The sequence below is a fragment of the Aquila chrysaetos genome, chromosome 6 (assembly GCF_900496995.4).
Source record: "Aquila chrysaetos chrysaetos chromosome 6, bAquChr1.4, whole genome shotgun sequence".
NCBI classification, from domain to species: domain Eukaryota; kingdom Metazoa; phylum Chordata; class Aves; order Accipitriformes; family Accipitridae; genus Aquila; species Aquila chrysaetos.
Genome location: NC_044009.1, coordinates 24,684,598 through 24,708,860, shown reverse-complemented (window position 1 = coordinate 24,708,860; position 24,263 = coordinate 24,684,598). Strand labels below are relative to the sequence as shown.

The window sequence follows — 24,263 nt, the reverse complement described above, 5'->3', positions numbered from 1 at the left end:
AAACTGCAGTAGCGCTGCCTGGTATTTTAGTTGTGCCTTTCCTTTCCTGATAGCGGCGTGTTCTGGAGAGTAGACTTGAGATCTGACACTAAACACAGGGCTGGATTTGTGGAGAGCTATTGAAAAGCAGCCGAGAGAAACTCCGTGGAGCATCAGGTAACTTCATTTCCCATCACCATTTTCTTTCCTAGGGTTATCTTCTCTTCACTCAGTAGCAGCTCAGAGCTGGTATCAGTTCAAGGTCACGTTTGCACTCTTCTATTGACCTTAACCAGGGGAAACTCTGACTGAATGTAATGGGAGGAAAATTGCCCCGATGCTGTACGGTGTGTGAGATGGGGCCGACTCTGGTTAGGGCTTGGTAGCCTCTTCCTTTTCCACGCACATCTCAAGAGAGGAATGATTCATGCTGTGGGTTTATATTACACTCCAATATCTGTGTTATGGTTTGTGAGGGCTATTTATACACACAAAAAATCACACTTTGCTAGCTTGATAGTAGTCTAACTGTAAGCGAGTAGTAAATAATAGTTGCATAATTCCACATCAAAATACAATAAATAAGGCAGTAGACTCAGTTGCCAGTGGTTTTGCGTCGACTTCAACAGGTGTTGGAGCACATTTGAGCTGCAGAAGATGCAAAATCAGGTATCAAAACACAGAGAAGGAAGAGGGATGCTACAGCCCTCAGGGTAACGGCTGAAATATCAGATCTATCTGTCAGGCCAAATCTGTTGCTGTCAATGAACTTCCACTGGCCTCAGAGGAACTCGGTGCGTTCGTGTTGTGCGAATGCGCTCAAACAGGTTGGCATCATGATTTCATTGACGTGAGCTGGTGATGCTACCCGTAACTGATAGACAGCAGAGTACAAAATAATTAGTCTCGTCGCCCTAAACGAGTACCAGTGAAATGTTCGTACTTTCCCTCTCACCCACACAATGATGTATCTCACTTCTGCCACATGCCAGTATCTCTTCACTAATTACCAACTTAAAAAAAACTGAGGTAACGTAGTTTTAATCCCTTTGTCTACTGCGTATTTGGAAGTTGGAATCTATAATCTAGGCTCTGATCAACAACATGAAGAATTTGGTTTTAAGTAGCTTTTTGGTGCGGGGTTTTAGGGCTCATTTCACTTGTGTGCTTTGCAATGTCACCTCTCAAACGGGATGGAGGTGTGAGTTAGCCCCAGTTTGCCAGGCACCGCCTTTTAAGCCTGTTGCCGCCTGTGAATTTAAGCGGCAAGTAAACGCGAGGTCCCGGCGGTTCCAGCCCAGGCGGGGAGTGCTCACCTTGTCAGGGGCAAAGGCGAACAAACTTTCTGAGCACTCTTAAGGTGACTATGTGAACGCTGCTCTCGGCTTGTGTTTTTAAAGAGCGTCTTGGAGAAAACTGGTCGGGAGCGTGGAAGCCAACTGTGGCGCAGCGCCGGAGAGGTTTTGCGTTTGTCCCCTGCAGCAGCCTTTGCACCGCAACGGGGGTGTCAGAAGCGAGGGAGCCTGCGCTCCCCGCTCCGGCGCGGCGGCTCCGGCCGAGGCACGGCGCTTCTGGGTCTCGGCCGGCAGCGGCGGCAGCCCACGAGCAGGGACAATCCTTGTCCTGATGCTCCCCCATCTGACAATTTCTGGGTGTCTCCCTTCGCACAGCCCTGCTCTTCCGCGCTTCTTTCCATCGGGTTTTTTCAAGTCCTGCCCGCGCCGCGAGGCCGCGAGCGCTCGGGGAAAGGGGCCGGCCGCCACCCCCCGGCCCGGCGCCGCAACCGGGGACGCGCCCGACACCGCGGAGCCGCTCCGCGCCGCCCGCCCCAGCGCTGCGGGAGCCTCCGCGTTTCCCCTCCGGGGAAACGCGGAGGCTCCCGCAGCGCTGGGGCGGGGCGGGGCGGAGCGGTGCGCGGGCGGAGGGGGGGGGCGCAGGGGGGCGGCGCCGGCGCTCGGCGCTGACAGCCACATGCCGCCCTGCCTGAAAAGGCTGCGAGGCGCCGGCGGGGAGGGAGAGGAGGCGCAGACGGCGCCCCAGCCCGCACCGCCACCGCCACAGCCGCGCCCCGGGGGATGCCGAGGCGCCGGCCCCGCGGGTCGCCCTAGGGGAGAGGCGTTCCGCCGGCACCGCCCGCCCCGCAGCCCCGGCCCGGGGGAGGCCGCCGCCGCCCCCCGCTGAGCCCCGCCGGAGCCGCTCGCGAGTGGGGCGCCCACGCGGGGCGCGGCGCGGCGCGCTCAGGGGAGGGAGGCGAAGCTCGGCCCCGCAGCCTCGGGTGGTTTGGTTGTTGGTTTTGGGTTTTTGGTTTTGGTTGTTTTTTTTTTTTAATTTCTTCCGAAGGATGGATACGTTTCTTCTCGCGTGGGGATTTCTAGGGCTGTGCTTGCCCGGCTCCGGAGGCACGGCGGAGACAGGTAAGGCGTCCCCCGGGGCAGGGGATGCCCCCGGCCGCGCGTGGGCGAGGGAGCCCTCCCCGCCCGCCCAACTTTCGGGTGCCCGTGCGCGGCCGCGGGCGCACGCACAGAGGCTCTGCCCGGCCTCGGGCATCGCGTAGGGAACAAATGAGGGATCGGCGGCTGCAGCGCAGCTTTCGCAGTACGGGTTTGGGGGGGGGGGGTCGTGCGCGTGGCGGGGATGGCGCAGCCCCCCGGCGTGAAGGGGCGAGGGGACGGAGCCGCATAGGAAAGTTGCGCGCTGGTGGGGTTTTTTTTAGGGGGGGGGGGCACGGGGAAGGGAGGGGAAGCGGTAGGGACCAGCCGCATCCCGGGCGCCCGCATCCGGATGCCCGCGGCCCCGTGCCCGGTGGCAACCTCGGGAAACTTTAGGTAAGAAATTAGAATCATCTGGCAGGGGAGCAGGCAGGCGGGAGCCGCGCAGGGCGGCGCTGGGAGCGGGCGAGGCTTAACGGCGGTGGCGGCACCCGCCCGTTGGAGGGACTCTCCGGGCAGCCCCCCGGGAAAGCCCGCCCGCGGTACGCGCGGGACCCGCGCTTAACTTTGCAAACGCCGGGGTGTCCCGGGACCTGGTGGGTTCGTGGCAGGTCTGGGGGCGCGAGTGTGTTCTTCTGGTCCTCGCTTAAGAGCTAGGCTGGGCTGTCAGGAGGCGCTGGGATGAAGCCCCGGTGCTGGCGTTGCTTCGGCTTGGGGACAGGCGAGGGGCAAGGGCGGGCTGAGGCTGGGCCCTGTGCTCCCCGGCCACTGGCTTTGGCTCCGGCTAACGGGGGCAGCAGGGTCCCCACCTGGAGCAGTCACCGGAGGAAAAGGATATGCCTCACCCCGCCGTCCACCGCTCTCTTGGGGCTCCTTCTGCGGTCAGCAGCCCGGGCGCTGCCTGGCAGGACGGTGGTGCCGAGGCAGCAGCTGCTGAGCCGTGGGCTTCCCTTCCCGTTAGTGGGGGCCTCGGGACGGGCCTCGGGACGTGCCTCGGACAGCCCGCGGGGACGCAGGGTCCCGAGCCGCGGTCTGACCCGGGCAGCGATAGATGGCAAGGCGCGATGTGCGTGCGTGGGTCCCTGCCTTTCCCCCTGTCCTTCTGCCTTCCCCTGCCCCGGAGCGGCATGGCCACCAGCTCCCCCTTGAAAAGGGAAGTGGGAGAGTCTCTGCCGCCTGAGAAAGTCCCTCTTTTTTTGCAGCAGCGAAGCACAGACGTTCCCGGCAAACACGCTCCGTGTACATTCAGTTGCCGGTTGGCATCGCCTCCTTCCTTATGGTGACAGAGGAAAGCAAAAAAATCCCATCTTTTGTTCAAATAGGAAAACAAATGAATAGGCACTCGGTGGGGTGAAGAGAAAGGGCAAAGTCCTGGGAGGCCCGGGCTGAGTGCAAGAGTCTTTTCAGATGGTCCCCGGTGCAGAGGCAGTGTCTGGTCTCCTGGCGTGGGTATTGTGCTGAGGCGGATAGGGCTGAAAGCTGAGTTTCGCTCCTGAGGGTGCACTGGCCAGCCTGGCTGCGATCCCTGTGGCTGCTGAGCCTGAGTGTGTGCCTGTGTCCGTGCGTACACCTCCTTCTGTCCTTGAGTGGGCTCGGGATCAGGACTTCTGACTGGGAAGGGGTTTATGAGCCAGCCGTGTCTCTGAGGCCATTCAGTTGCTGTAAGAAATGTTTATTTGAACGCGGGGTTTTCCCGGCTAAGCAGAGCATCACATGGTGTTGGAGCCAGCGAGGAAGTTGTTTCTCTGCGGCTGTTTCCCAAGACGTTGTTGTGGTGCTGCAAACCCGGTCAAATGACTTTATTGCTAGCCCAGCGAGCAAAGGTATGGGGTAATGGGATGTGAGCCTTGGTCAGACTATGCTCAGCTCCAGTAAATTAGCCAGCCTAGTAAGAAAAACATGCCAGAGGTAGATGGATTTATGTTTCAGTCTGGTGTATCTGAAAGCCTTCCCCCATTATGAAAGTCCCTCTTAAGGTTCCCTTAGGGAGGTTAGTAGAGAGGGGAGATGTTTTTAATAGACAATAATATGATAATCCACATGGAAAAAAACCCTAGTGCAATATTTCTACAGTAAGAGATAAACAGTGCAGCTGCCAATTTGTATGTATCCAAGCAAACCCTGAGATAACCATGGAGGGGAGTGGGTGGGAGACCCTGGAAGATAAATCTGAAGGCTGGATGGCTGTGTGTTTTTCATCTTCCTGTAAAAAGCAATCAAGAAAGTAACAGATTTGAGTGACCCAAGTACTGAGCTGTTCAGATGATGTTTATGCAGCTCCGAGCAAGGCTCACTCTTGAAGCCTTCCGAATAGTTTGCTTAAAAGCTAGCATCTTTAGTAATGGCTTAGGAGATGTACCAAGGTGGGGAGGGGGACCAAAACAAATTGCTGCCGAGCAGGCACGCGGCCGCACACATACAAACAGCACACACGCACCCATACAAGCATTGAGTGTAATGCCTTTTGCCCATTGTGCTGTTAACTCGGCTCTTACTGGGAACAAAAGCTTTTTTAGCCTAGGAATCAGACAGTTGTCAGGAGCATCACTGAAAACGACTGATACAAGCTCAGTGGGGGGCTCTGACCCAGGTTAGGATGCTGCATTTTGTTTTCCTAACTTTCCTGCCACAGAAAAATCATGGTGTGTGGTGTTTGGAGTGACAGGCAGGCATACTGGTCCCAGGGGGCTCTACGGAGGCATTTCCCATCTCCCTGCCCTGCACCTTCTCACCCCCCAGTCCCCTTCCCGGTATTTACTCTGTGTTTGGTACCTCGTGCGTGTCTTAGAAGGTTAAAATGAGAAAGCAACCCGCTATGCTGGGCTGGAGAAGACAGCGCTCCCCATCCCAGCAGCGTGCCGCTCTGGGCAGGCGGGTGGGTTGGTTTCCTAGCAGACACCTCCAGTGCCGCCGGGCTCCAGGACATGGTGGCCTTGTATTGCAGATAGCCTGAGAGGAGAAAGCATCCTTCATGGGGTTTAGGAAGCTGTCAGGTTCAGATAAGGCTGGGATCCTATCCTGTGGGACCCCCAGTTGTATTAATAAGGAAAAATTAATTTTTAAGCACTGGGATTGCAGCCAAATTATATGACCTCTGACAGACCAGCTGTGCTAGGAAAATAAATCGCCTATATCTGAGACCTGTGATCCTATCTGAAATCGAAATAATAGAAAAAGTCGGCATTTAGCCACGATGGTGGGGGCAGCAGCCTGAGAGCAAACTGGAAGCTGCTAAACTTGCTCTCCATTGTGCGGTGAAGTCACCACCACTGCATCCCCATGGGGTCTCAGGAATACAGTTGTCTAATCCGGGAAGTGTGGAGAGCTGATGTGCCTGCACACACCCAAGCTGGGGCTGACGGTGTCAGCATGGAGGTGGGGGCAGAAGCAGGGTGTGAACGTTTCCAGCTCTACCCTCACGCCGTAACAGCCCTTTGACACATTTCTAATTATAATACACACACAGACAAAGAGGTAGCTGGGCTATTTTCGAAATCTCTGTCTACACCCTGGTGGAAACCGCAATACTAGCAACAACATAAATCAGGGCTGTTGCTAGCAGTGTTGCACACGGCTTAGCGCTACAGTAGCATGGTTTTAATCATACTCAGAATCAAAGGGTCAGCCTTCTCCCTGCCTGAGCCAAATCACAATCTCAGAAGGCCAGATCCTGAGCCAGGCTTGATGCCTGTGCAATGAAAAGACACAAACACAGACACAGAAGACAGAGTTGTCAGCACGAGGTCAGCAGGCACAGGGCCAAACACTCGAAATCACAACTCAGATCTGTAACCCTTTCTACATGCAAGCGCTGTCCATGGATCGCATGGGGGAGGACAGCTAGGGTAATGCGGGGGGGCTGGGGCCCCAACCGCAGCCTTGGTGAGGCAGCCTCTTCCCAAACAGGTTGGGGAAAGAGGTACAAGCAGTGAGTCGGCATGCAGAATAGCCTGAAGTATTACTTGCAGGAATGGATGGCTGCAGAGAGACTTTCTGTCTGAATGCTTTTCTTCCTCTCTTCATACTTGATGAGTCAAAGAAAATGGGCTCCAGAGATGAAGTGCTGGGCTCTGGCTCTTTGAAACCTGCCCTCATTTCTCCCCATGCATTTGAGACAAAGGCAGGACATCTGCCCCAGCTGTTCTGGTGTGTCACCCTTAGCTGTGAAGTGCTGTCCGTGTGGGGCTTGAATGCCTGCCTTTCTCTATGTCCCTCCTAGGAAGACGGTGAAGCCAAAAGGACACTGTCCTTTCACTTTGCTTACGTTTTGTTGAAAGGGTCCTTTGGACCCTGGTTTTTAGGGAATGCCTGTGGGGAGAGGAGGGAGGAAAACCCCAACCCCTTGTGCATGTAGACACATATACACACACTTAACTATCTCCCTGGTTCCTCCTTTCTCTTCACAAGCACACAAATGACAACCTTTTGTCTTACGCACAGAGCCCCTCTGGTCCCCCCCCCCCATCTTGCTGCCTGCCACGCACACGCTCCTGCATTCTTCCCTTCCCCGCGCTCTCCTTCACGCCCCCAGAGCCCCTTGGCAACTTTCTCCCTCATGCACACCCCCAGGCTCGCTCCTGCTTCCCTCTCTTTCTGTTTGACCGCTGAATATGTGCTCAGCAGGAAACAATGTGTTTAAGACACTCGCCAGAATGTGTAATAACTTTGGCGTTAGTAGTGAAGCTCAGCAGTAGCTGGATTTGAGCAAGCCGTCGTAAAGGCTGAAGCCGCTGCTACTCAGCAGCGCGTGCGGAGGGAGGCTGCGGCAGGGCCTCTCCCCGAGTGGCTCCGGAGGCATTGCTTCCCCTGCCGTCCCGTCCAGTCCCATCCGTGGGGCTGCCTGCTGCCAAGGCACCGTGTTTTGCTCTGCAGCTCCAACAGGGTCCCTGGGAAGGAGGGCTGAGCCAGGGGTGTTGCGGGATTCGGAGAAGCTCTGCCAGCCACTTTGGGAAGAGGCAGGAATAAACTGCCATTGCCCAGTGGGGAAAGCCAAGATTCAGTTTCAGAACAGACCCCGACAGATGGGCTCAAAAGGTGTGAGGAAGCTGGGAGGGTGCGGGGGGAGATGAGGGACGAGATAGGCTTTTTTTTCCTTTTTGAAATTGTCATAATAACAAATACTAATACTAATTAGTATTTCAGAGGCATTCAACACCTTTCATCAAGCCTGAAGCTCTTCAGAGAGGACCCCTAGGTGAATCCATGGCTCTTTCTTCAGTGTGTGGAATTAGAAATGTCTGTTGCTTTTCCTCCATGCCCCGCGAACCAGCCTGTTATCGATAGCATTCATGGGGGTGGCTCAGCAAATTGTTTCATCCGCATATTATTTCCTAGTGTAGCCTATAGGTAGGGTGGCAGGCTGCCATGCAGGAAGCTTCTGCTTTATTTCTGCCTCTGCTCTGAGCCTTCAAGCTTCCCCGCATCTCCGTTTCCCTGCCTGCGGTTCTGGCAACGTTTCCTCAGAAACTGCCCGACCTGCAGCATGAAGGTCTCCTGAAGCTGCCACCTATTCCTGGGAGATGGCGGTGTGTTTCCACGAGACTTCAAACCCTTGGGAGCCTAACACAGAGGCAGGAGAAACAGGCATGATTGCTGCAAGTTCAATACGCAGTTACCCCCCTCCCTTGCACGTGCACACACACGCACTCACGAGCTCTCTCGAATGATTACCGGAGTAGCCAGGAGTTGTAATTCCAGAACCACTGATTACATTTGCAGGCAAGCCGGGAGAATTGTGTGCACACGTAGCTATAGAAAGACTAACACTATTAAGCCGTTTGCCCTATTGGAATTGCATTTGCCTGTGATATAAGATGACAAATAACAAAGTTAGCAGAGGTAGCACCATGTAAAACAGGGATATGAAATCTCATCAAAGATACAAGGCAGGGGCGGGAACCACCAAAACCCCAAAGTGGCAACATTTAAAGGTCAAGGTTGCCACTGACTCAACTGGTACAAGGCAATGCCAGCCCCTGGAAGGTGGCTATGCAGAACTGCAGGGGTGGAAATCAGGTGAATGCCAGTGGTTTCAAAGCAAATTACCTGGATTTGCATGCAGGATTTGGCCCTCTCATTTTCCACGGTGAAGCTTGAATAGGTCTCTCTTTCAGGTTTCCACTTAATTCTGTGGATTAACATGGCAAAGAAAGTGCAGGTATAAGAAATCTCCAAATCTCCTTCTCTCTCTTCCTCCCTCCAACACTCCCTTCTTATTTAAAAATAATTTTAAATGATGTCTTTCTGCAATGGCTCACAGCTAAAATGTTCCATTTGCTGAGCTTTCTGGTGTTCCCCTCTCACTGCTGTCCAGCGCTATAAAGTGAATATATTGCATCCCTCCCCAGATGCTTTAGGAAGTGGTCAAACGGCTGCATTCCTCAACTGATGGATTGGCGCGTTCCTTTCTTGCTTAAGCCCAGACAGTGTTTTTATGAGCCTGTCTCGTGACAGGCCTGAGACACTTTGAATCAAACAAATCTTCGTTCAGATCACAAAAGCAGTCTTTAAATTCTGCTTTGCTGTGCCTCTACTTTTAAGTGAAATTTCAGTTAAACTGGTAAAGGCCCTCTATGAAATGTTCAGGGGACTTTCCCTGGTTGTGTGAAATCCCAAGACATGGATGTGGGTACTGCTCTGGGATGAAATGTGCGTGTAAGTGCTTTCTGTTGTTTGGGTGTGTTTGTCCATTAATTTGTTCAGGAAGCCTTTGAAGCTTTATCTTGCAATCCAAAGCAAACACGCTTCTGCTAAAATGATCTATGCTACTGGGGATAAAATATCTAATCTTGTTAGCTTCCTCTGCACTATGTCTCTCTCCTTGGCCAGTGGCTAAGATGTATCGTTTAAATCCGAGAGTTCACATTTGTGTTCCTGCCTGATGCGAAAGTTGTGCTGTACCGTTTGGGGTGAGACCCCCTGCCACGTTAGCCCTGCACAGACTCTCGTCCAGGGCCAGAGCCCGGGGACTGTGGCAGGATGAACGTTAACGGTAATGAATCCTTGGCAGAAGAGATCTGTTTGTCCCCTCCATGCCAGGGTTTGGCAAAGTGCTTGGACACACATGGACCTTGAAAAACTTTGCTTCTTGAAGAGCTGTTTGACTTTAATGGGACTGAAACTCAGGGTTTGCTGCACAAGGGCTCACGCCAAGTTCAGCAGCTCTGAGAGCAGTAGGTCATGTGTGCCAGGACCCATATTTTGCTGCGCTGTCAGAGGGTTGGCAGGGCAAATCTCCTCTGCCCAGCACTGAATCCTGGGACATAGAAATCTTCGGTGGTGGTTGGATGAGAGTGTGGAGCTGGGTTGTGAGGGCCTCATGCGAGGAAGAGAAATAAGTGACGAGGCTGGGCAGTGCATCCCTCTGCTTTGGAACTCCTGGGATCTCTCTCCCTTGCTCATTTGCTGCCCTTGAAGGCTGCTCTTTCTGAGCAGCACAGTGATGCTGCCGCTTGCCTCTAAGGCAACAAGAACGCCTTAAATTTTGTGCGCAGCCCTGAATTACATCCCCAAAGTAAACTGAACCCAGCAGATCAAAACACATGATAGTTTTCTGCTGGACGCTACAAGCTCCGAGAGGCTGTAGTATGTGTGTTTGTTGTGAAATGGGCCTCTCTGGTGATGATTATTTTTGTTACAGGCAGAGTTGGCTTTAGTTTCTGTGTTGAAGGTCCAACAATAACAGTGAGCCCTGCTCTCCTGGGGTGAGGGAAATCCAGAGGGGTTTAATCGGCAGGAAATTCAAGTAGGAGAACGCTCTGCTCCTGGCCTAAGGTTTCAGCATGCACTGATGAGCTGCAGAGCTGAAAAACCCCAAGTGTGGGTGGAGGTTCCCGGGCCCTGGCTGTTATTTTTGGGTCCCCTGAGTAATGATTGCTCATTGCAGCCTGGGGGAAGCAGGGGCAGACTTCATCAGCCTGGATGTCTCCAGCAGATCAGGGCAGGGAAAGAGGAGTCTGCCCCTCGCAAAGGGTGAGGAGCTCAGCTGCTGATACCCATCTCCGTGGGAAACTTTGGAGTTGCCTGCCGTATGCTGCAGCGTTTGCAGGAGTCTGCCCTCGCGAGCTTCTCCAGGTCTCCCTTTCCCATTCCTATGGCTTGGTTGTCATCCTCTGGTGTAGTTCCCCTGTTGGGGTGGTCCTGCAAGGAGAGGATTGCTGGGATAATGTAAGTCATGTGGTGGGTCTTAACAAAGGATGGGATCTGAGGATTTCCCACTCTGAAGCCAGCCTGCTCCTACACTGCCAGGGAGTGCTGACCTCTGTAGCCTCCACTGAGGAGCCCAGCTGCTCTCCCATGGCCTCGCCATCGCCACAGCGCTCCACTGGCCCCTCCACCGTGCGGGCTGGCAGGGGCCCCAGCAGTTTGCTTTAAACGCCTGCGTTTTGCTTACTGAGCAATGGGGTGTCCCACGCACCTGGCAGACTTGGCTTATACTTCAGAATTTAATTTTAATTTTATTAAGTGAATTCAGGGCTGGCAAAAGCTGCCAGAGCCCATTAGCTGTGGAGCGCATCTAGCTTCCAAAGCATACAGCCTAGGCAGTAGCCATGTCAGTCACTTTTTCCTTTTTTTTTTCCTTTATTTTTTTTTTTTTTTCTTTTTGCATGGATTCAATGCATCAGCTTGAAAGGACATACATATGTGGAAGCTTGACCCTCTACTGTGTACAAAACAGGCCTGATTTTATATGGAAAGCTAGTGGTTGGCATGTCTGCTGAGGCAAACCCTTTGCCCGTCAGTGGGCACAGTGATAGATTTTTTTTTTGTTGCAGGTGTTTATCTGCTAGATACCAGTGAATCAAAAGAGAAAAATCCTGACAGAACAATTACAAAGATATTAAAGTCATTTTGCCTCTTCAGTTAACTCTAAGAAGCCCTGGTTTCCCTGGTACCCTGTTGCCCACCTCGTGGCCTGGTGCTGTGCATGGACAAGGCAGCGCTGTACTGAAGTAGCTGCCTTCATTTCTCTGGACCTTCTTGGGGAGGGATGAATGAGAGGACAAAACCTGTTCCTCTGAAAGACGCAGATAAGCTTTCCTGCAGGTGGAAGGCTTTCCCTGCTGCAGAAAGATGGTGAAATTTTCCTGGTGGTATCTGAACACCTGAGGGATGTGGCTGGTGCTCCTGCCCACTCAGTGGTTTTGCCTGCTTGTCCGTTTTGCTGCAGAAACCACAGCCGCAGAGAGCTGGGCTCCAGCCCCTCTTACTCAGGCAGTCCTCACCAGCAGTTTAACTTGGGCACCAAGCTGACCTGAAATTAGGATCAAGCCCAGGGATTTCCTTAGCTCAGTCCCGCTGACCTGCGATGGCCTCGCAGGGCAAGGGAGAAGTTTTAAGATCAGGGTAAGCCTGGGTGTCTGCTCCTGAGTTCATTTGTCAGGGAAAAGGTAGAGCAAGCTGGAGCCTGACACCCCTGTTCACATTGCAGTTCCCCTCTAAGTGGTTGAGTTGCAATGGCTCACAGAGTATTCATAGCATCCAGCGCAAGTAAGGGGCTAGCAGCTTCTGAGTGGTGGGTGATGTTGGTGGTATCAGCCTAGCGGGTAGCATGTGTGTGAAAGCTGGAGAGACGGGGAGGGGATGACGAGGTGTGGAAGGATTGACTGTATTTTCATTGCTTCGAGACTTTGCCCTTTCCAAGAAAAATAATCTGCAGCTTGAATATTTCTCTTTGCTGGAGCGGGTGGACATGTGTGCAAACGAGGTGTGAATTTTTATGAGAAGGTGTGAAAGTGCGTACATGAGTGAAGTGTGAATTACACATCTATTTGTACGTTGATGTCAACAAGTCCGTGAATTTCTTCCTTCCACGTGAATGTCTCTCTTTCTCTCCCCCTGAACCCACATAGACACGTGTGTGGGCAAATATGCCTTGCTGAGAGAAGAGATTTGTGCAAGAACGTAGGTTTGTAAATGTTTGTGTGTTGAGCAAGCTCTCCTGTGGAACAAAACCAGATGTTTTTTGGTACTCTCAGCTCTTCCATGGCAGTGTTGTGATTTTTCCCCTCTTATTTTTCAGGATACTTACAGGATTATTTTAAGAAAAAAGGGAAAGCTGCAGAGCTGCCTTTGGGTGTGTGAGAAGAAAGTTATTTTGAAGAATGAATGTGTTAGAGGGCATGAAAAACATGGGGGAAACTGAGACAGTGCTTTTTCATGGCGAAGGAAGCCTCGCTTCCCCATGAAGGGCCCTCCTGCTGCCCTTGTTCCCGCACAGGGCACGTGCATTTTCTGCAGGCAGCGTGCAGGCAGCGTGCAGGCAGCGGGTTGTTTATTCAAAGTGCTTTTTTCCGGGAAGCATTACCACCAAGGGGTCCTGCCTCGCTCCTGCTGCTCACGTTAGCTCTAGGAAGAGGGCAGTCTGAAGGCGGGCTGGGATGTCCCCACCGAGAGCAGGCAGACTTGTGACCGCCTGGCAGGGGCCACTCCTGGGGCCTCGCGGACCCCACGGCAGAGGGACAGAGCCAGACCCGCAGCGTGGGGTTGAGCCCACGCGAGCACTGCTTTGCTTCTCCTGGGTGGTCCTGGGGCTCTGCAGCGAGTGCCCCTGCGGGAGGGACAGGAACAGCCCTCGGGGCCAGGGCAGTGGGGAGCACGGCGGAGACCCTCGGCCCACAGAGCCAATGGGGTGTGGGACGTGTGGTTACTCTCCTGGGCTGAGGGTGATGCTCCTCCTGTGCCTCGGCTCCCTTGGGGGCATGGGATGTGCCCCGGGCTCCACCGCAAGGCGTGCACGTGTGGGCCTCGGGAAAGCCCACCCGGTGCGGGACCGGAGCCCTCCGGGTCTGTGGGGAGGCTGTGGGGACAGCCTTGCAGTGGGACAACCCACGAGGGTTTGTGTCCCGTGTTGTACCCCATTGCTTATCGTCAGGGAGGGGAAAGCCCTTCTGCGACGTGGGACCGGGGTCACCCCGTATGCCTGCCAGCATGCCCTATGGAGGGGCTTAGGCTTGTGCTGGGTTTTGCCCATTTTGCTGTTTTTTGCCCATTTTGCTGGGTGTGAAGAGGCAATGCTGTCTTCCGGGTGCAGCTCGTGGGGCCGTGGCGCTGGGACAGGGCAGGGGGTGCAGTGAGGGGCACGCAGTAGGGGACCTGTGGAGAAAGGGACTTGGTTGGGATTTGTAGTGCATTATCAATTGACCCTGTGATGCAGATTTTCCTCCCAGCAAGTAATGCAATAATAAATTTGATTTGCAGCGTTCATGAGATTAAATGTTTTTTTGAAGATGAAATCACCCTCTAGGGCCTGTTCTAACCCAAAGCTGAGAGTGCTTCCTCTGCTCACCACGCAGCCATTGCCAGTCATTTGCAGGCTAGCCCCACAAAACCACCACTGCTGATTATCCGCGTCTGCAATTCCAACGGCTGGGTTAGCTTGAAAGGTTTCAGGAGGCCAGTCTGCCGAGATGGGGTCGTGGGGGCACGCGGAGTTGGGGAGGGAGAGCACAGCAAGCAGAGAAGGGCTGTCACGGGGCTGCAGGCCAGGACAAGGAGGGCCAGACACTGTCTTCAGCTCTGCCACTGGCTGCGCAGGTGGGCCTGGGCTCGCCATCAGCCCCGCCATGCCTCAGTTTCCTTCCTGGGGAACAGCAAAGCTTTCTGCGCTCCTGCAGATGTATCAGATTTGTAAGGTCCAAATTTTGGTGTCTCCTGGGACAGCTGTGGGAGACTGTCACAGAGCAGCTTGCAAAGGAGGCAAAAGAAGGGATAAAATGAGGCAGCTTCAGACGATCTGATATCAGTCTGTCTCTTACTTTATGGCTCTGTAATTGCCTCGGCAAGAGCATTTACTTCTCTTTTCTAGTCTGTGTGAAATGTGGTATGTAAGTGTGGCAGGACGTGGAGGGGAAAAGGAGTAGGTTTGTTGTGTAGAATAATTGCCCTTGCCCAGAGATTAACATGAAATATTAGAGTACCAAATGGATGTCAATGGCCTGGAGAATGGCCTTTATCAGACCACCCCTAGCAGTAGCCCGGAGGGACCGGCTGTGTGCAGCTGATGCCCAGAACCTGTATCAATGCCTTATTCCCTTCTGTGTCTCTGCAGCTCAGCCATGCGGGGGCCGCCTGAACTCCAAGGATGCTGGGTACATCACCTCCCCAGGGTACCCCAATGACTACCCCTCCCATCAGAACTGCGAGTGGGTCATCTACGCCCCTGAATCCAACCAGAAGATTATCCTCAACTTCAACCCTCACTTTGAAATCGAAAAGCACGACTGCAAGTAAGAGCCTTCCTCTTCCTCTCTAGTACATAGTCACCTCCTCTTCCCGCTTTTGCCTAGCGTTATGGGCCTCGTGCTTCCCTGTGCGTGAAAACAAGCATCGTCCTGAGCCCCCATAGCACTGCATCTCGTTGCCTTTTAGGGGCAAGTGTGCATCGACCGACTGGGTGGTTGTAAGATGCTGCTTTGGACACATAGGATGAGCCTACTCTGCATTGAACTGGTGGTTCTTAACTCAGCCTGATATAATCTGAAAGCGAGAGTTAACTGGCTTTCAACCTGAGTTTCACTTTGGTTAAAAGGTAGCTTGTTTTTTTCTATGTCAAAGTGGCCTCACTGTCTTTTTAAACTGTGCTGGGAGAGCAGAGCAATTTCCTGGCGTGTGACTAGGCAGAGGTATGGCACAGAGAGCCCTAGGGCTGGAGACCCAGGCTTGAGCCATGTGAGGCTCAGGGCTTGGGGGTCTGAGCTGTTTGGGCTGGATCTGACTTTCCACAGTGCTTATTCTGCTGCATTTGGTAAACTGGGAGTTTGGTTTTGTTTGCTTTTTTTTTTCTTTTCTTCTAAGAAGGGACTCGGAAACTAGATGTCTGGGAAAAACAATTAACAACTAGTAAAGAATAATTAATGGCATCAAAGGGCACCGTAAAAGGCTGAGTTAATAACATGGTCTCAGCAGACATATAAACCTGTGTGTTTAATCTGGAATCCACAGCCAGCTACAGGGATGCCTGAGCTGTGAAGGAGTTTAGGGTCTCCTAAAATGGGCCTGACACAGCAGTCTTGCCAGACACGCTGGTCTTGTTGATTAAAAGAGGGTTATATATGGAGAGGGGAACTCTGTTTGCAAAAAGGACAGAGGGACACGGGAAGCATTTATGGGGCTGTAGAATCAGTCCTGTGGAGAACAAAGAATTCAGCATGGGTTTGATGATGTACTGAAGGTTATGAAGTGTAGAGCTGGATCCTCAGCTACCATAAATCAGTGTAGCTCCTCTAACTCTAATGAAGGTGTGTTGATTGATGTCATTGGGGATCTCATCACCCCCTACAGATAAAGCCTGGGCTAATAAGGCTTTGAGCACCATGAACTCTCCCTGAAGTCACTGTGTGTGCAAGGCGTTTAGCAGGATCAGGCCTGTGTTTAGAGAGGGGAGAAGGCAGAGAAAGGCTTAATGTGGGCGTGGATGAACACGACAAGGCCTCAGTGGTAGCGCGCGTGAGAATGATGGTTGCTATCAGATTTTATTATTGCTTGCACAGGATGAACTGTATAGCCTTCTCATAGCTTATGCAGTTGCCCCAAATTCACAGTAATAAAAGCTTTATAGACCTATATTTGCAGTCTGCAGAGTATGTGATATGTATCGGGCAGGGCGATGTTGTGTATGGGGCAGGGGTTGAGCGGGGCGGGAGGGACTCCAGCTTCTCCTTCTCCAAGGTCTCAGGCAAGCAAAGCCATGTTGGTCAGAGAGCCAGAAACCCCCCCAGGCACCTGGCTTTTCCTCCTCATGTGGGAAGCTGTCAATTTTAGCTCTGAGCACCTTGGACAACTTTTGACATGTTTTGCTGCCTGTGAGAGGGCAGGGTCTGGTCCCAAGCTGCAGGTGGTGTGTGCTGGAGGGGCTGCCTGAGCACTGGAGATGTTGTCCCTTTGCTGCTTTCTACTTTACCATGGCAGGTCTTCCGAGTGGCTGCTACATGGTCTTACTTTTTCCCTTTCTGCATATACGTGCACAAGGGAGCCTTTAGTTCAAGCAGAAAGGTTGGAGGGGTTTGGTCCCCCATGTGGGACATGAATGGTGGAGGGTTTGTCAGGGTCTCTGATTCAGTTCAGCTCCTGCAGTAACATTGCTCTCTAGAAACAGGTATTAATATTAAACCTCTACTGAAAGTGAAGTTTGCCTGCACCTCTATCCCCTCAGCTGCCACATGTGTGCAAGTGAAACATCACAACAAGATGAACAAGGGTTCATCCACAGTGTACTTGGGCTTCTGCTGGCCATAGGTATGAGCTGGGAGCCAAGCTGACTTTGGGTGCTGCTCCCCAGAGCCAGCATTGCAAAGGAGTGGGTTTGAAAGAACTTCACGGACAGTGCTTGATAGAAAGCATGACAAATCAAATGAAAACAGTGCATGATAAACACTGCCTGAAAGAAATTGATAGGAGGGAGATTTTTTTTAAGTGACCTGCCAGAAGGAGACAAGTATTAACACTGTGTAATTCTTGGGCATTAAGCAGTACTAATAGGTGACCATGTAGTAATGAATCTCATCCAAATGTCAGAGGGTATTTTATGAAGAAGCAAAGACCTCATGCAGCTGCAGGTGGGAACCTTAACAGGAACAGGAGTTCAGCATCAAAGAAATAGTCTCAGGGCAGAGCCCTTCTTTTGACATCCGATCATTAATATAGAGCACATTCACACAAAGGTGACAGGTTGATGAACCCCATTGTGGCACTCTGTCTCTGGACAGACAAGGTTTCCCCCGTTCTGGTATTGCTACCTGGCAGCTATTGGAGTGGGAGTGGGGCCTGTCTGTGCTTCCAGCTGCCAGAGGTAAACACTGTAGCCCCTTCCTCTGTCGCTTCTTCCTTCGACATTTCATTTTACCTTATTAGGCTAAAGTTTCTCCCTCACAAAGCATAACATTTACATTCCTAAAACCCATGCTAAGGCCTACAAAAATATCTGCAAAAGTCTTTTTAGTTTCACTGTGTCCTTTCTGCCTTCCTTGTATCTGCTTTAGATTTCCCTTTGGGACGGGAGGCGTTTCCTCCTGTGTTTTGTACGGTGCCTGGCACCCTGGGGACCTCTGCGGAAAGGTCAGTGATTTCCCCTCACCAGGCAGCTGGCCGGAAAGGGCCTGCGTACCTGGTGCTGCCCGGATGCCGGAGCGAAAGCTGGCTGCGGAGAGCAGTTTCGCAGCTTCAGCAGCTTCAGCAGCCGGCCCTCCCTGCCTGGAGGGCAGGAGCATCAGCCAGGGATGGGCGCCCGGAGGTGGCAGCCAGGGGCAGTGGCTTCGTGCTGGTTGTTGCTATTGTTTTTCTGGAGGCACATCTGGGTTTTTATTTTTTGGCATTAAGATGTAACTGCACACCCCCCCTTCCTTCCTCCCTCCCTCCCTCCCTCCCTCTCTCTCTCTCCCCGCCCCCCGAGGAAGCGCCTTACTTTGGGAAGGGACTTCAGGTTAAGAAAATTGGCCTTCTCCAGCTGTTGTGGCTCTTGTGTACCAGCACAACAGGGATCCCTGTTGCGGGAGGGTGGGCACGCTGTGACAGGGAGTATGGGACTCGGGCCGTTGTTCGCGCTGTCCTGCAGCCGTGGGGCCACAGCAGTAATGGCAGAGCCAAAAGGGAAGTTTGATGCTCAGATAAAAGACCTGCCAAACTATTCGGAAATAATTGTAATAGCCTGTCTGCTCACCATTTCTTCCTCTCTGTGCTGCGAGCGCAGCTGTTGCTCAGGCACTGCAGCCCCACGCCGTCGGCATCTGCTCTCTGAACAGGGAAGTGGCATCCAGTGGAAAAGAGCACGCTGCTGCTGCTGTGGCGAAATGTTTCCACTCCCTGCATGGCATGGTGGCTGCTGGGCGGCCTTCTGCATGCCAGGGTTTATTTGTGATCCCAGGAGCGACCTGAACCCTTTGCAATAGGTGTGCAACAGGGGTGGCTGTCCCCCAGCTCATACAGTCACGTAGCTGAGCTGCCCGCTCCTTCCTAATTGTCATTTCGCTGTTCTGTCTGCACTGCTTGCTTGGAAAATCCAGGTCAGAAACCTCAGCTCTGAGTGAATCACTGCATTTATAACCAGCCACCTTTTCCATTTGTGCCTCCCTCCACTGCTGGGCTTCTCTTTGGACTCCCTCCTGAGATTGGCTACTGACTTTGCCATTCCCGGCCGCACTCGGCTGGCTCTGCCAGAGGATTAGGCTGGGCAGAGCTGCCGTTGAGTGTTGGGACATTGCTGTACACATATGGCAGAGGCACACTCCCTCCAGACTGCAGCGGATGGGCTTGCGCTCCCTCTGCAAGCAGAAGACCTTTCAGCTGAGTCATAACATCTGCCCCAGAGGAATGTTATTTTTTAAAAAAAGCCCAACTGGTAATCAGACCATGCCAGCGGGTTTTTCTGTAGCCCTTTCCAGCACATGCTGCAACTGGATTGCGATCGGTGGGATCCCTGCCCGGGGAGGATTTGGGGGACCGCTGCCGTGGCTCGCAGCCCCCTCTGGTGGCACATGCCAAATGCTGGCAAAGGTTTCGGGAGACAGGGGCCCGGGGCTCCAGAAACGGGCAGGAGTCAGCAAATTGGAGAGAGCCCAGAGCTGCACAGTCAGGCTCTTCCTCCTGACTTTGGCTCCCCATGTCAAGCCCTGAGAGTTTCCAGAAACAGGAACTGGGGCCACCGTAATGAGGAAATTTATGCAGTTGTCACTGTGACCTCCTAAGTGCCACGGAGGTGCCAAGAGAGTTGAACCAAGTTCAGCATCCTGGTGTGTGCTGGATACCAGGCAGGCATGGCAGGAGATGCCCCTGCTCCCAGCCTGAAGGGCAGAGGGGACCAAGGTTTGGCAAAGGAAGACACCACGCTCCCAGCGTCTATCCCGCAAAGCACTGCCTGCCAGGGGACACTGGCAGTAACACGCTGGTCTTCCCAGGCCACGGTACAAAGGGTGAGGCACACGGGCTCGGCTAGCCAGTGTAGGCCTCTTATGGCAGCATGGCCGTCTCCTGTGCTTCCAGGAAGCTGAGCACTGGAACAAAACAGCTCTGCATCCTTCCTAGAGAGCAGCAGAGATGCTGGCCCAAATCCCTTGCTCAGGCGGCGGGGGGAGCTGCAGCCAGCCCCAGTGCCCACAGACAGGCAGGCAGCTGGAGGCTGCAGTATTCAGCCTGGCTCTCTTGACCATCTCCTTCAAAGGAAAGCATAATATTGCAAGAAGCCATCCTTCCATCAGCGAAGGTTAAGAGTAGACAAAGCAGCAATTATGGACAGCTAATTAGTAAATGCTTTGAAAAGTATGCATAATTAGCTTGTTAGTAAACATTTTAGAAACAATGCCGTTCATCTTGAGATTGGGAAAATGCTTAGAAAAGAGAAAAACATTTAGAGCACTGCAGAGCACAAGGGCTTGGGGGCGTTCTTCGCTGGGATGCAAGGGGAAGTGACAGCATCTCCTGCAACACTGGGGGAGTCAAGCTTTAACTTTGCAGAGAGGGGAAGTCAAAGATGAGATGTTAAGGAAGGCATTTGCTTGCTCATACATTTGTGGCATTGGTAGCCAGAAGCAACATTTCTAACGTACAGGAAATAATTCAGTCTGGGTAACACGACACTGCAGCTCAACTTGTCTTTAAATGAGCGTCTACTGTTTTTTAACTCCATCCAGCGTCCACTGTATGGTTCATAATTCCCGTCAAGCCCAGGTCGTTTTCTGAAATGAAACATCAGTGAATGGGCTAGCTGTGACGGCGTTAGACCAGCACACGAGTTAACAGCTCAAGGTTGTTCGCATCTCTCTGCCGCCCATCTGCAGAGCTGTGAGAACTCTGCTTGCTCCATGGCTGTGCTTCCCTATGCCCCAGAGCCTCTCCCTGTAGGGACAGACCAAGTCCAGGTTCTGCAGAAGGTGATGGCCCCACAGGCGCTCTCGTGGGGTCTCCTATGTCCCGCCAGCTCACCAACATCCGGTGCGTAGGAGTCGGATCTTGTTTTGCACCTTGTTTCCTGTTGGCATGATGACAAATTGAGGGCCAGCTGGTGACACTGGGAACAATAGCATTGGAGATAGAGACCTCTCCCCCTCCTTCCTGCTAGTGAGGAGGAGGAGGAGGAGGAGGAGGAGGAGGAGGTGGTGGTGTACTGGCTTCTTACTCAGCCTCTCTGGCCAGCAAGGGAGGGAGCAGGACCTGTGGGTCCCCCGCAATGTCTGGGGAGGGTGCGAGCAGAGGGCTGGCTGTGGTGACTCCTCACTAACTGGCTTCAGGATCCAGATAAAAGTGTCAGAAACGTGTGCCTTTTGTGAACGTGCAGTGCAAGCCACGCTCCAGCTCTAAGCCCCTTGCATCTTTGCTGACCCTGCTTAGCACGAATGCCATGGGACAGTAGTAGAGCAATCCCACTGAAAGGGCCTGATGATAACCACAGCATTGAGATGCTCGTGCTTTTAGCAAAGAGCCCAAGGCCCTTGGCTGTCTTTGCAACAGTGCTCCAGCTCACTGGGTGACACCAGGTGACACCATTCACAGAGGCTCATCCCAAACAGGTGGGTCTCGGGAGCCTAAATATCTGTGGGGATATGAGTCCCTGTCACTTATTTTGCATCACACAGTGGGTTTAGCAATGCTCTTCCGTGTCACAGCTTTGCTGTCTGGATGCAGGAGTTAGAAGGTTTAGTGAATGTAAGGAGAGTGCCAGAATGATATTAAAAATTATATCCTTTTTTTGATAAGGACCAGATGTAAAGCCCAGTAAAGGCAGCGGGAGGTTTCACCTTGATTTCCATAGGAACTGGTTTAGGCTTTTAATGAGCAACTGTTTGATTTAGCTACATGCAGCCTTTTTAATGGTTATCATCACCCTTATTGTCAGGCTGTAACAGGGGAGTGGAAGACTTGCCAGCAATACTAGGTCTGGGAGTTGTGAGATTTGGGTTATTCCCCATTCCTGCTTTGGCAAATCACTTTAAATTCCCTGCCTTATAAAGAAGAGAAGACCTGGGCATCTGCAGGCATAAAACCCAGTCTACATAGCAACAGTGCATTGCATACTCCCCTCCAAAGGCTGTTGTTTAGCAGCATCACACAGGAGCAGGTCAGAGCACTGCAGATGACGACTGGTTCATTCCCAGCCTTTTCTGGCCGGGTGTGAATTCTGCAATTAAATATGAATGCAAAATAAAAAGAACAGACTGCAAAGAGCAGACTGAAAACAGAAGAAGTTTCTGGTTGCTTTTGGCCAGAGCTCAGCACAGAGCTTATTTGAAAGAATTGGGGGAGGTTAGTTTTTAGTCTGAGACTAGTTCTCCGTTTTCTTTAAATCAAGCGGCTGCACACCACCATTGAATGGCAATGTAATAATATGTTGCAAACCACAGTCTGGTGATCCTGGAATTCCTTATAAGTTAATAGCAGTCATGGTCCACTAATCGCAGCTAGGATGTTTTAAGCAACTGTCTTTGATATATCAGTTCAAACACACCATAGAATGCCTTCCTTATGCTGGCTTAGCGAGTAGATCAGTAGATCATTAGAAAAAGTGAATAACCTGAGTGGTTTTGTTGGGTTTTTTTACCCCCTGAATCCCAAGGAATTCTTTGGATCTACGTACAGTGTTGCTGAGCAATCACAGTCCAGTAGTATGGTGGTGGTTTTAAAGTAGCACTGGGTCAGACATGGAGATATTAGTGTTTAATAAATTGCTAGAAGCAGAGCCTGAAGCAGTGCAGTCTGACAGCAGAAATCGTATGCCAAAGACTTAGTCCTGTTTCAAATGGCACAGAAACTGGCAGGGTGGATGCTCTGTGTGTGTGCTGTTGCTGCCCCAAATGTCACTTCTTGTAGAGGTCCAGAAGACATTGCCGTCGGTGTGAGGAAGGGTGTGCCCCTGTTTTTTGAAGTGGGGTCCCTCTTTGCTGATAGGCAGCACTCGCCCACTGGTGGTGGGAGAGCCCCTGCACTCAGCCCTGTGCCTGCCGAGGCCGTGCCGCATGCAGGGTGTTTGCATGGGAAGTGCTCAACGTATTAGAAACCTCCAGGGAACCCTCGAAGCTGGGGTTGTTGATGGATGTCCAACAAGGAGTAGGACCCCTGCCCGCCGGCAGCACGAGAGTTTGAGGCATGTGCTCAGCTTCCTTCCTCTTTCGCGAGTGTTGGTGTGAGGTTTCATTTATGTTGTTATTTTGCAGTAACAAGGGAAGGTGTAATGCCTGGCTCTCACATGTTAAGCCTTTGGTAATGCTGATGTTTGTCTGATAATCATGGGCAGGAACAAGGTCTGGGATCTCCATCAGCAGAGGGGACTGACTCACCATTGATCTATGTTCACTGCATCTTGTTGAAATTTTTTGACCCATTTGATTTCTTAGGTTTTATTTTGTGAAAACCCTCTGATTTTTTCTGCCATTCAGGAGCAAAACATCTCTCTGTGTCTTTAAATATGGCAGACGGGGATTTCTTCAGATGTCCAACAACTCAATTGAAGGAGACCTCCGGAGACCTCTCCCCTTCCCTGTCCCCCTTCTCAGCCTGTCTTTTCATCTGCAATCTGGAGATGTAAGGGCTATAGTAATAGAGTGTCAGAGGAAGTAATTGATTCATCACACGCCGAGAGAGGAGTCTGTTGCCTTCAGTGTCAATGGAGCTGAACCACAGCCTGGAAGGGTGAGGGAGGCTTGTAAACACTCTATGGCTGAGCTGGCAGGACAAAGCAGACGCACTGCCGTGGCTGAACGAGAGGGTGACACAAAGGGTTACTTCAAAGAAAATCTTCCTGAACAAAGCAGTGGCAGGGCCTTTGTTTGTGGGAGAAACAGGGAGGTTCCCATCCCTGTTCCAAGAGCCATCAAGGGGAAAAGGTACCAACCAGCTTCATGCAGCAGCCCACTCCCTCATGTCTCTCTCCCTGTTCTGCCTCAGCGTGGCTGCCTCTCTGACCTGCTGTCCCAGGCAGGGCTGAGCTCACCTCAGGGAGTACCAACCAGCCCCTAAAAGTGGCTAATTCCTTCCGCACCCCCAGATCCTGCTGCCTCTGAGACCCAGGTGAGAGGCCACCGCTGCTGTGAATGCGCAGCAAGGCATGATGCGTGCATGGCACAGCGCCCGCCCTCGTCCAGGCACTGATTGTGCTTAGACCCTCAGCAAGGCTCGGTTCAAATGGCTGTTGAGCTGCAAGTGCCCATATGTTGGGGTGAGAAGGGCATAGGAGATGCTGTGCCACCTACACAGCATGCAAGGAGGGATCAGGCAGGTTTGGTGTGCTGCTTGCCCCAGAAACCGCTCTTACTACAAGCTGGCAGTCAGGTTGTTGTGGAAGTGCCCAAATAGCAGAGGCTGCAGGCCAGCCTTGGCGGCAAAGCTTTGCTTCCTTGTGCATCGGCTAAGGCAGGACCTGGGCTGTGAATAGGCTGTGTCTGAGAAACTGTGGGGTCAGAAAGCCATCCCATGGGGGGCTGGTCCTGGGCTGACCATCCATCATTAACAAGGGATGTAGACAGCCAGGAGCACAAGGGTGGGCTGGTCAGGGCTCTGCTCTTGCTACCTCCTTTATACAATTGGTGCTTAATGAGGTGTTTGTTTTGGTTTTGTGCTGAAAAAAGCTAGTGCAAATGAGTGATATGTGGAAAGCCAAGCTGCAAAGCTCCCATCTGATCCCAGTTATTACCAGCTCTTTCGTTCTTCACGGCATGTTGTGTCTAAGGCCATAACTGATACAGTGTCAGCAAGGTGTGATGGGACATTAGTTGCTACAGCTCCATGGAGGGTGTTTTCCTCTGGGAACAGCACTGGCACAGGAGAGCATGTGAGCATCCCCTAATTCTCATCAGCACCTGCCAGCCAGTCCCCAGACCCTCAGCCACCAGGGTCAGCCTGGCCAGAACGGGTCTCCATCTATTGCCTGGGCTG

At 52.5% G+C, this 24,263-nt stretch overlaps 1 protein-coding gene across 6 annotated transcripts in view; it reads left to right on the top strand.

Annotated features, from left to right (window-relative positions):
• The first annotated feature begins 1,941 nt into the window (after nucleotides 1–1,941).
• Nucleotides 1,942–24,263, top strand: part of NRP2 (neuropilin 2) — a 91,015-nt gene continuing 68,693 nt past the window's right edge. For 3 of the 6 annotated variants that reach the window (XM_030018098.2, XM_030018099.2, XM_030018097.2), the window contains exons 1-2: nucleotides 1,942–2,393; nucleotides 14,458–14,635. In XM_030018098.2, the coding sequence (XP_029873958.1) occupies nucleotides 2,321–2,393; nucleotides 14,458–14,635 (251 nt within the window). In that variant the 5' untranslated portion in view covers nucleotides 1,942–2,320. The remainder of the gene's footprint in view (nucleotides 2,394–14,457; nucleotides 14,636–24,263) is intronic. The other 3 variants (XM_030018100.2, XM_030018101.2, XM_030018102.2) reach the window with 2 other exon arrangements.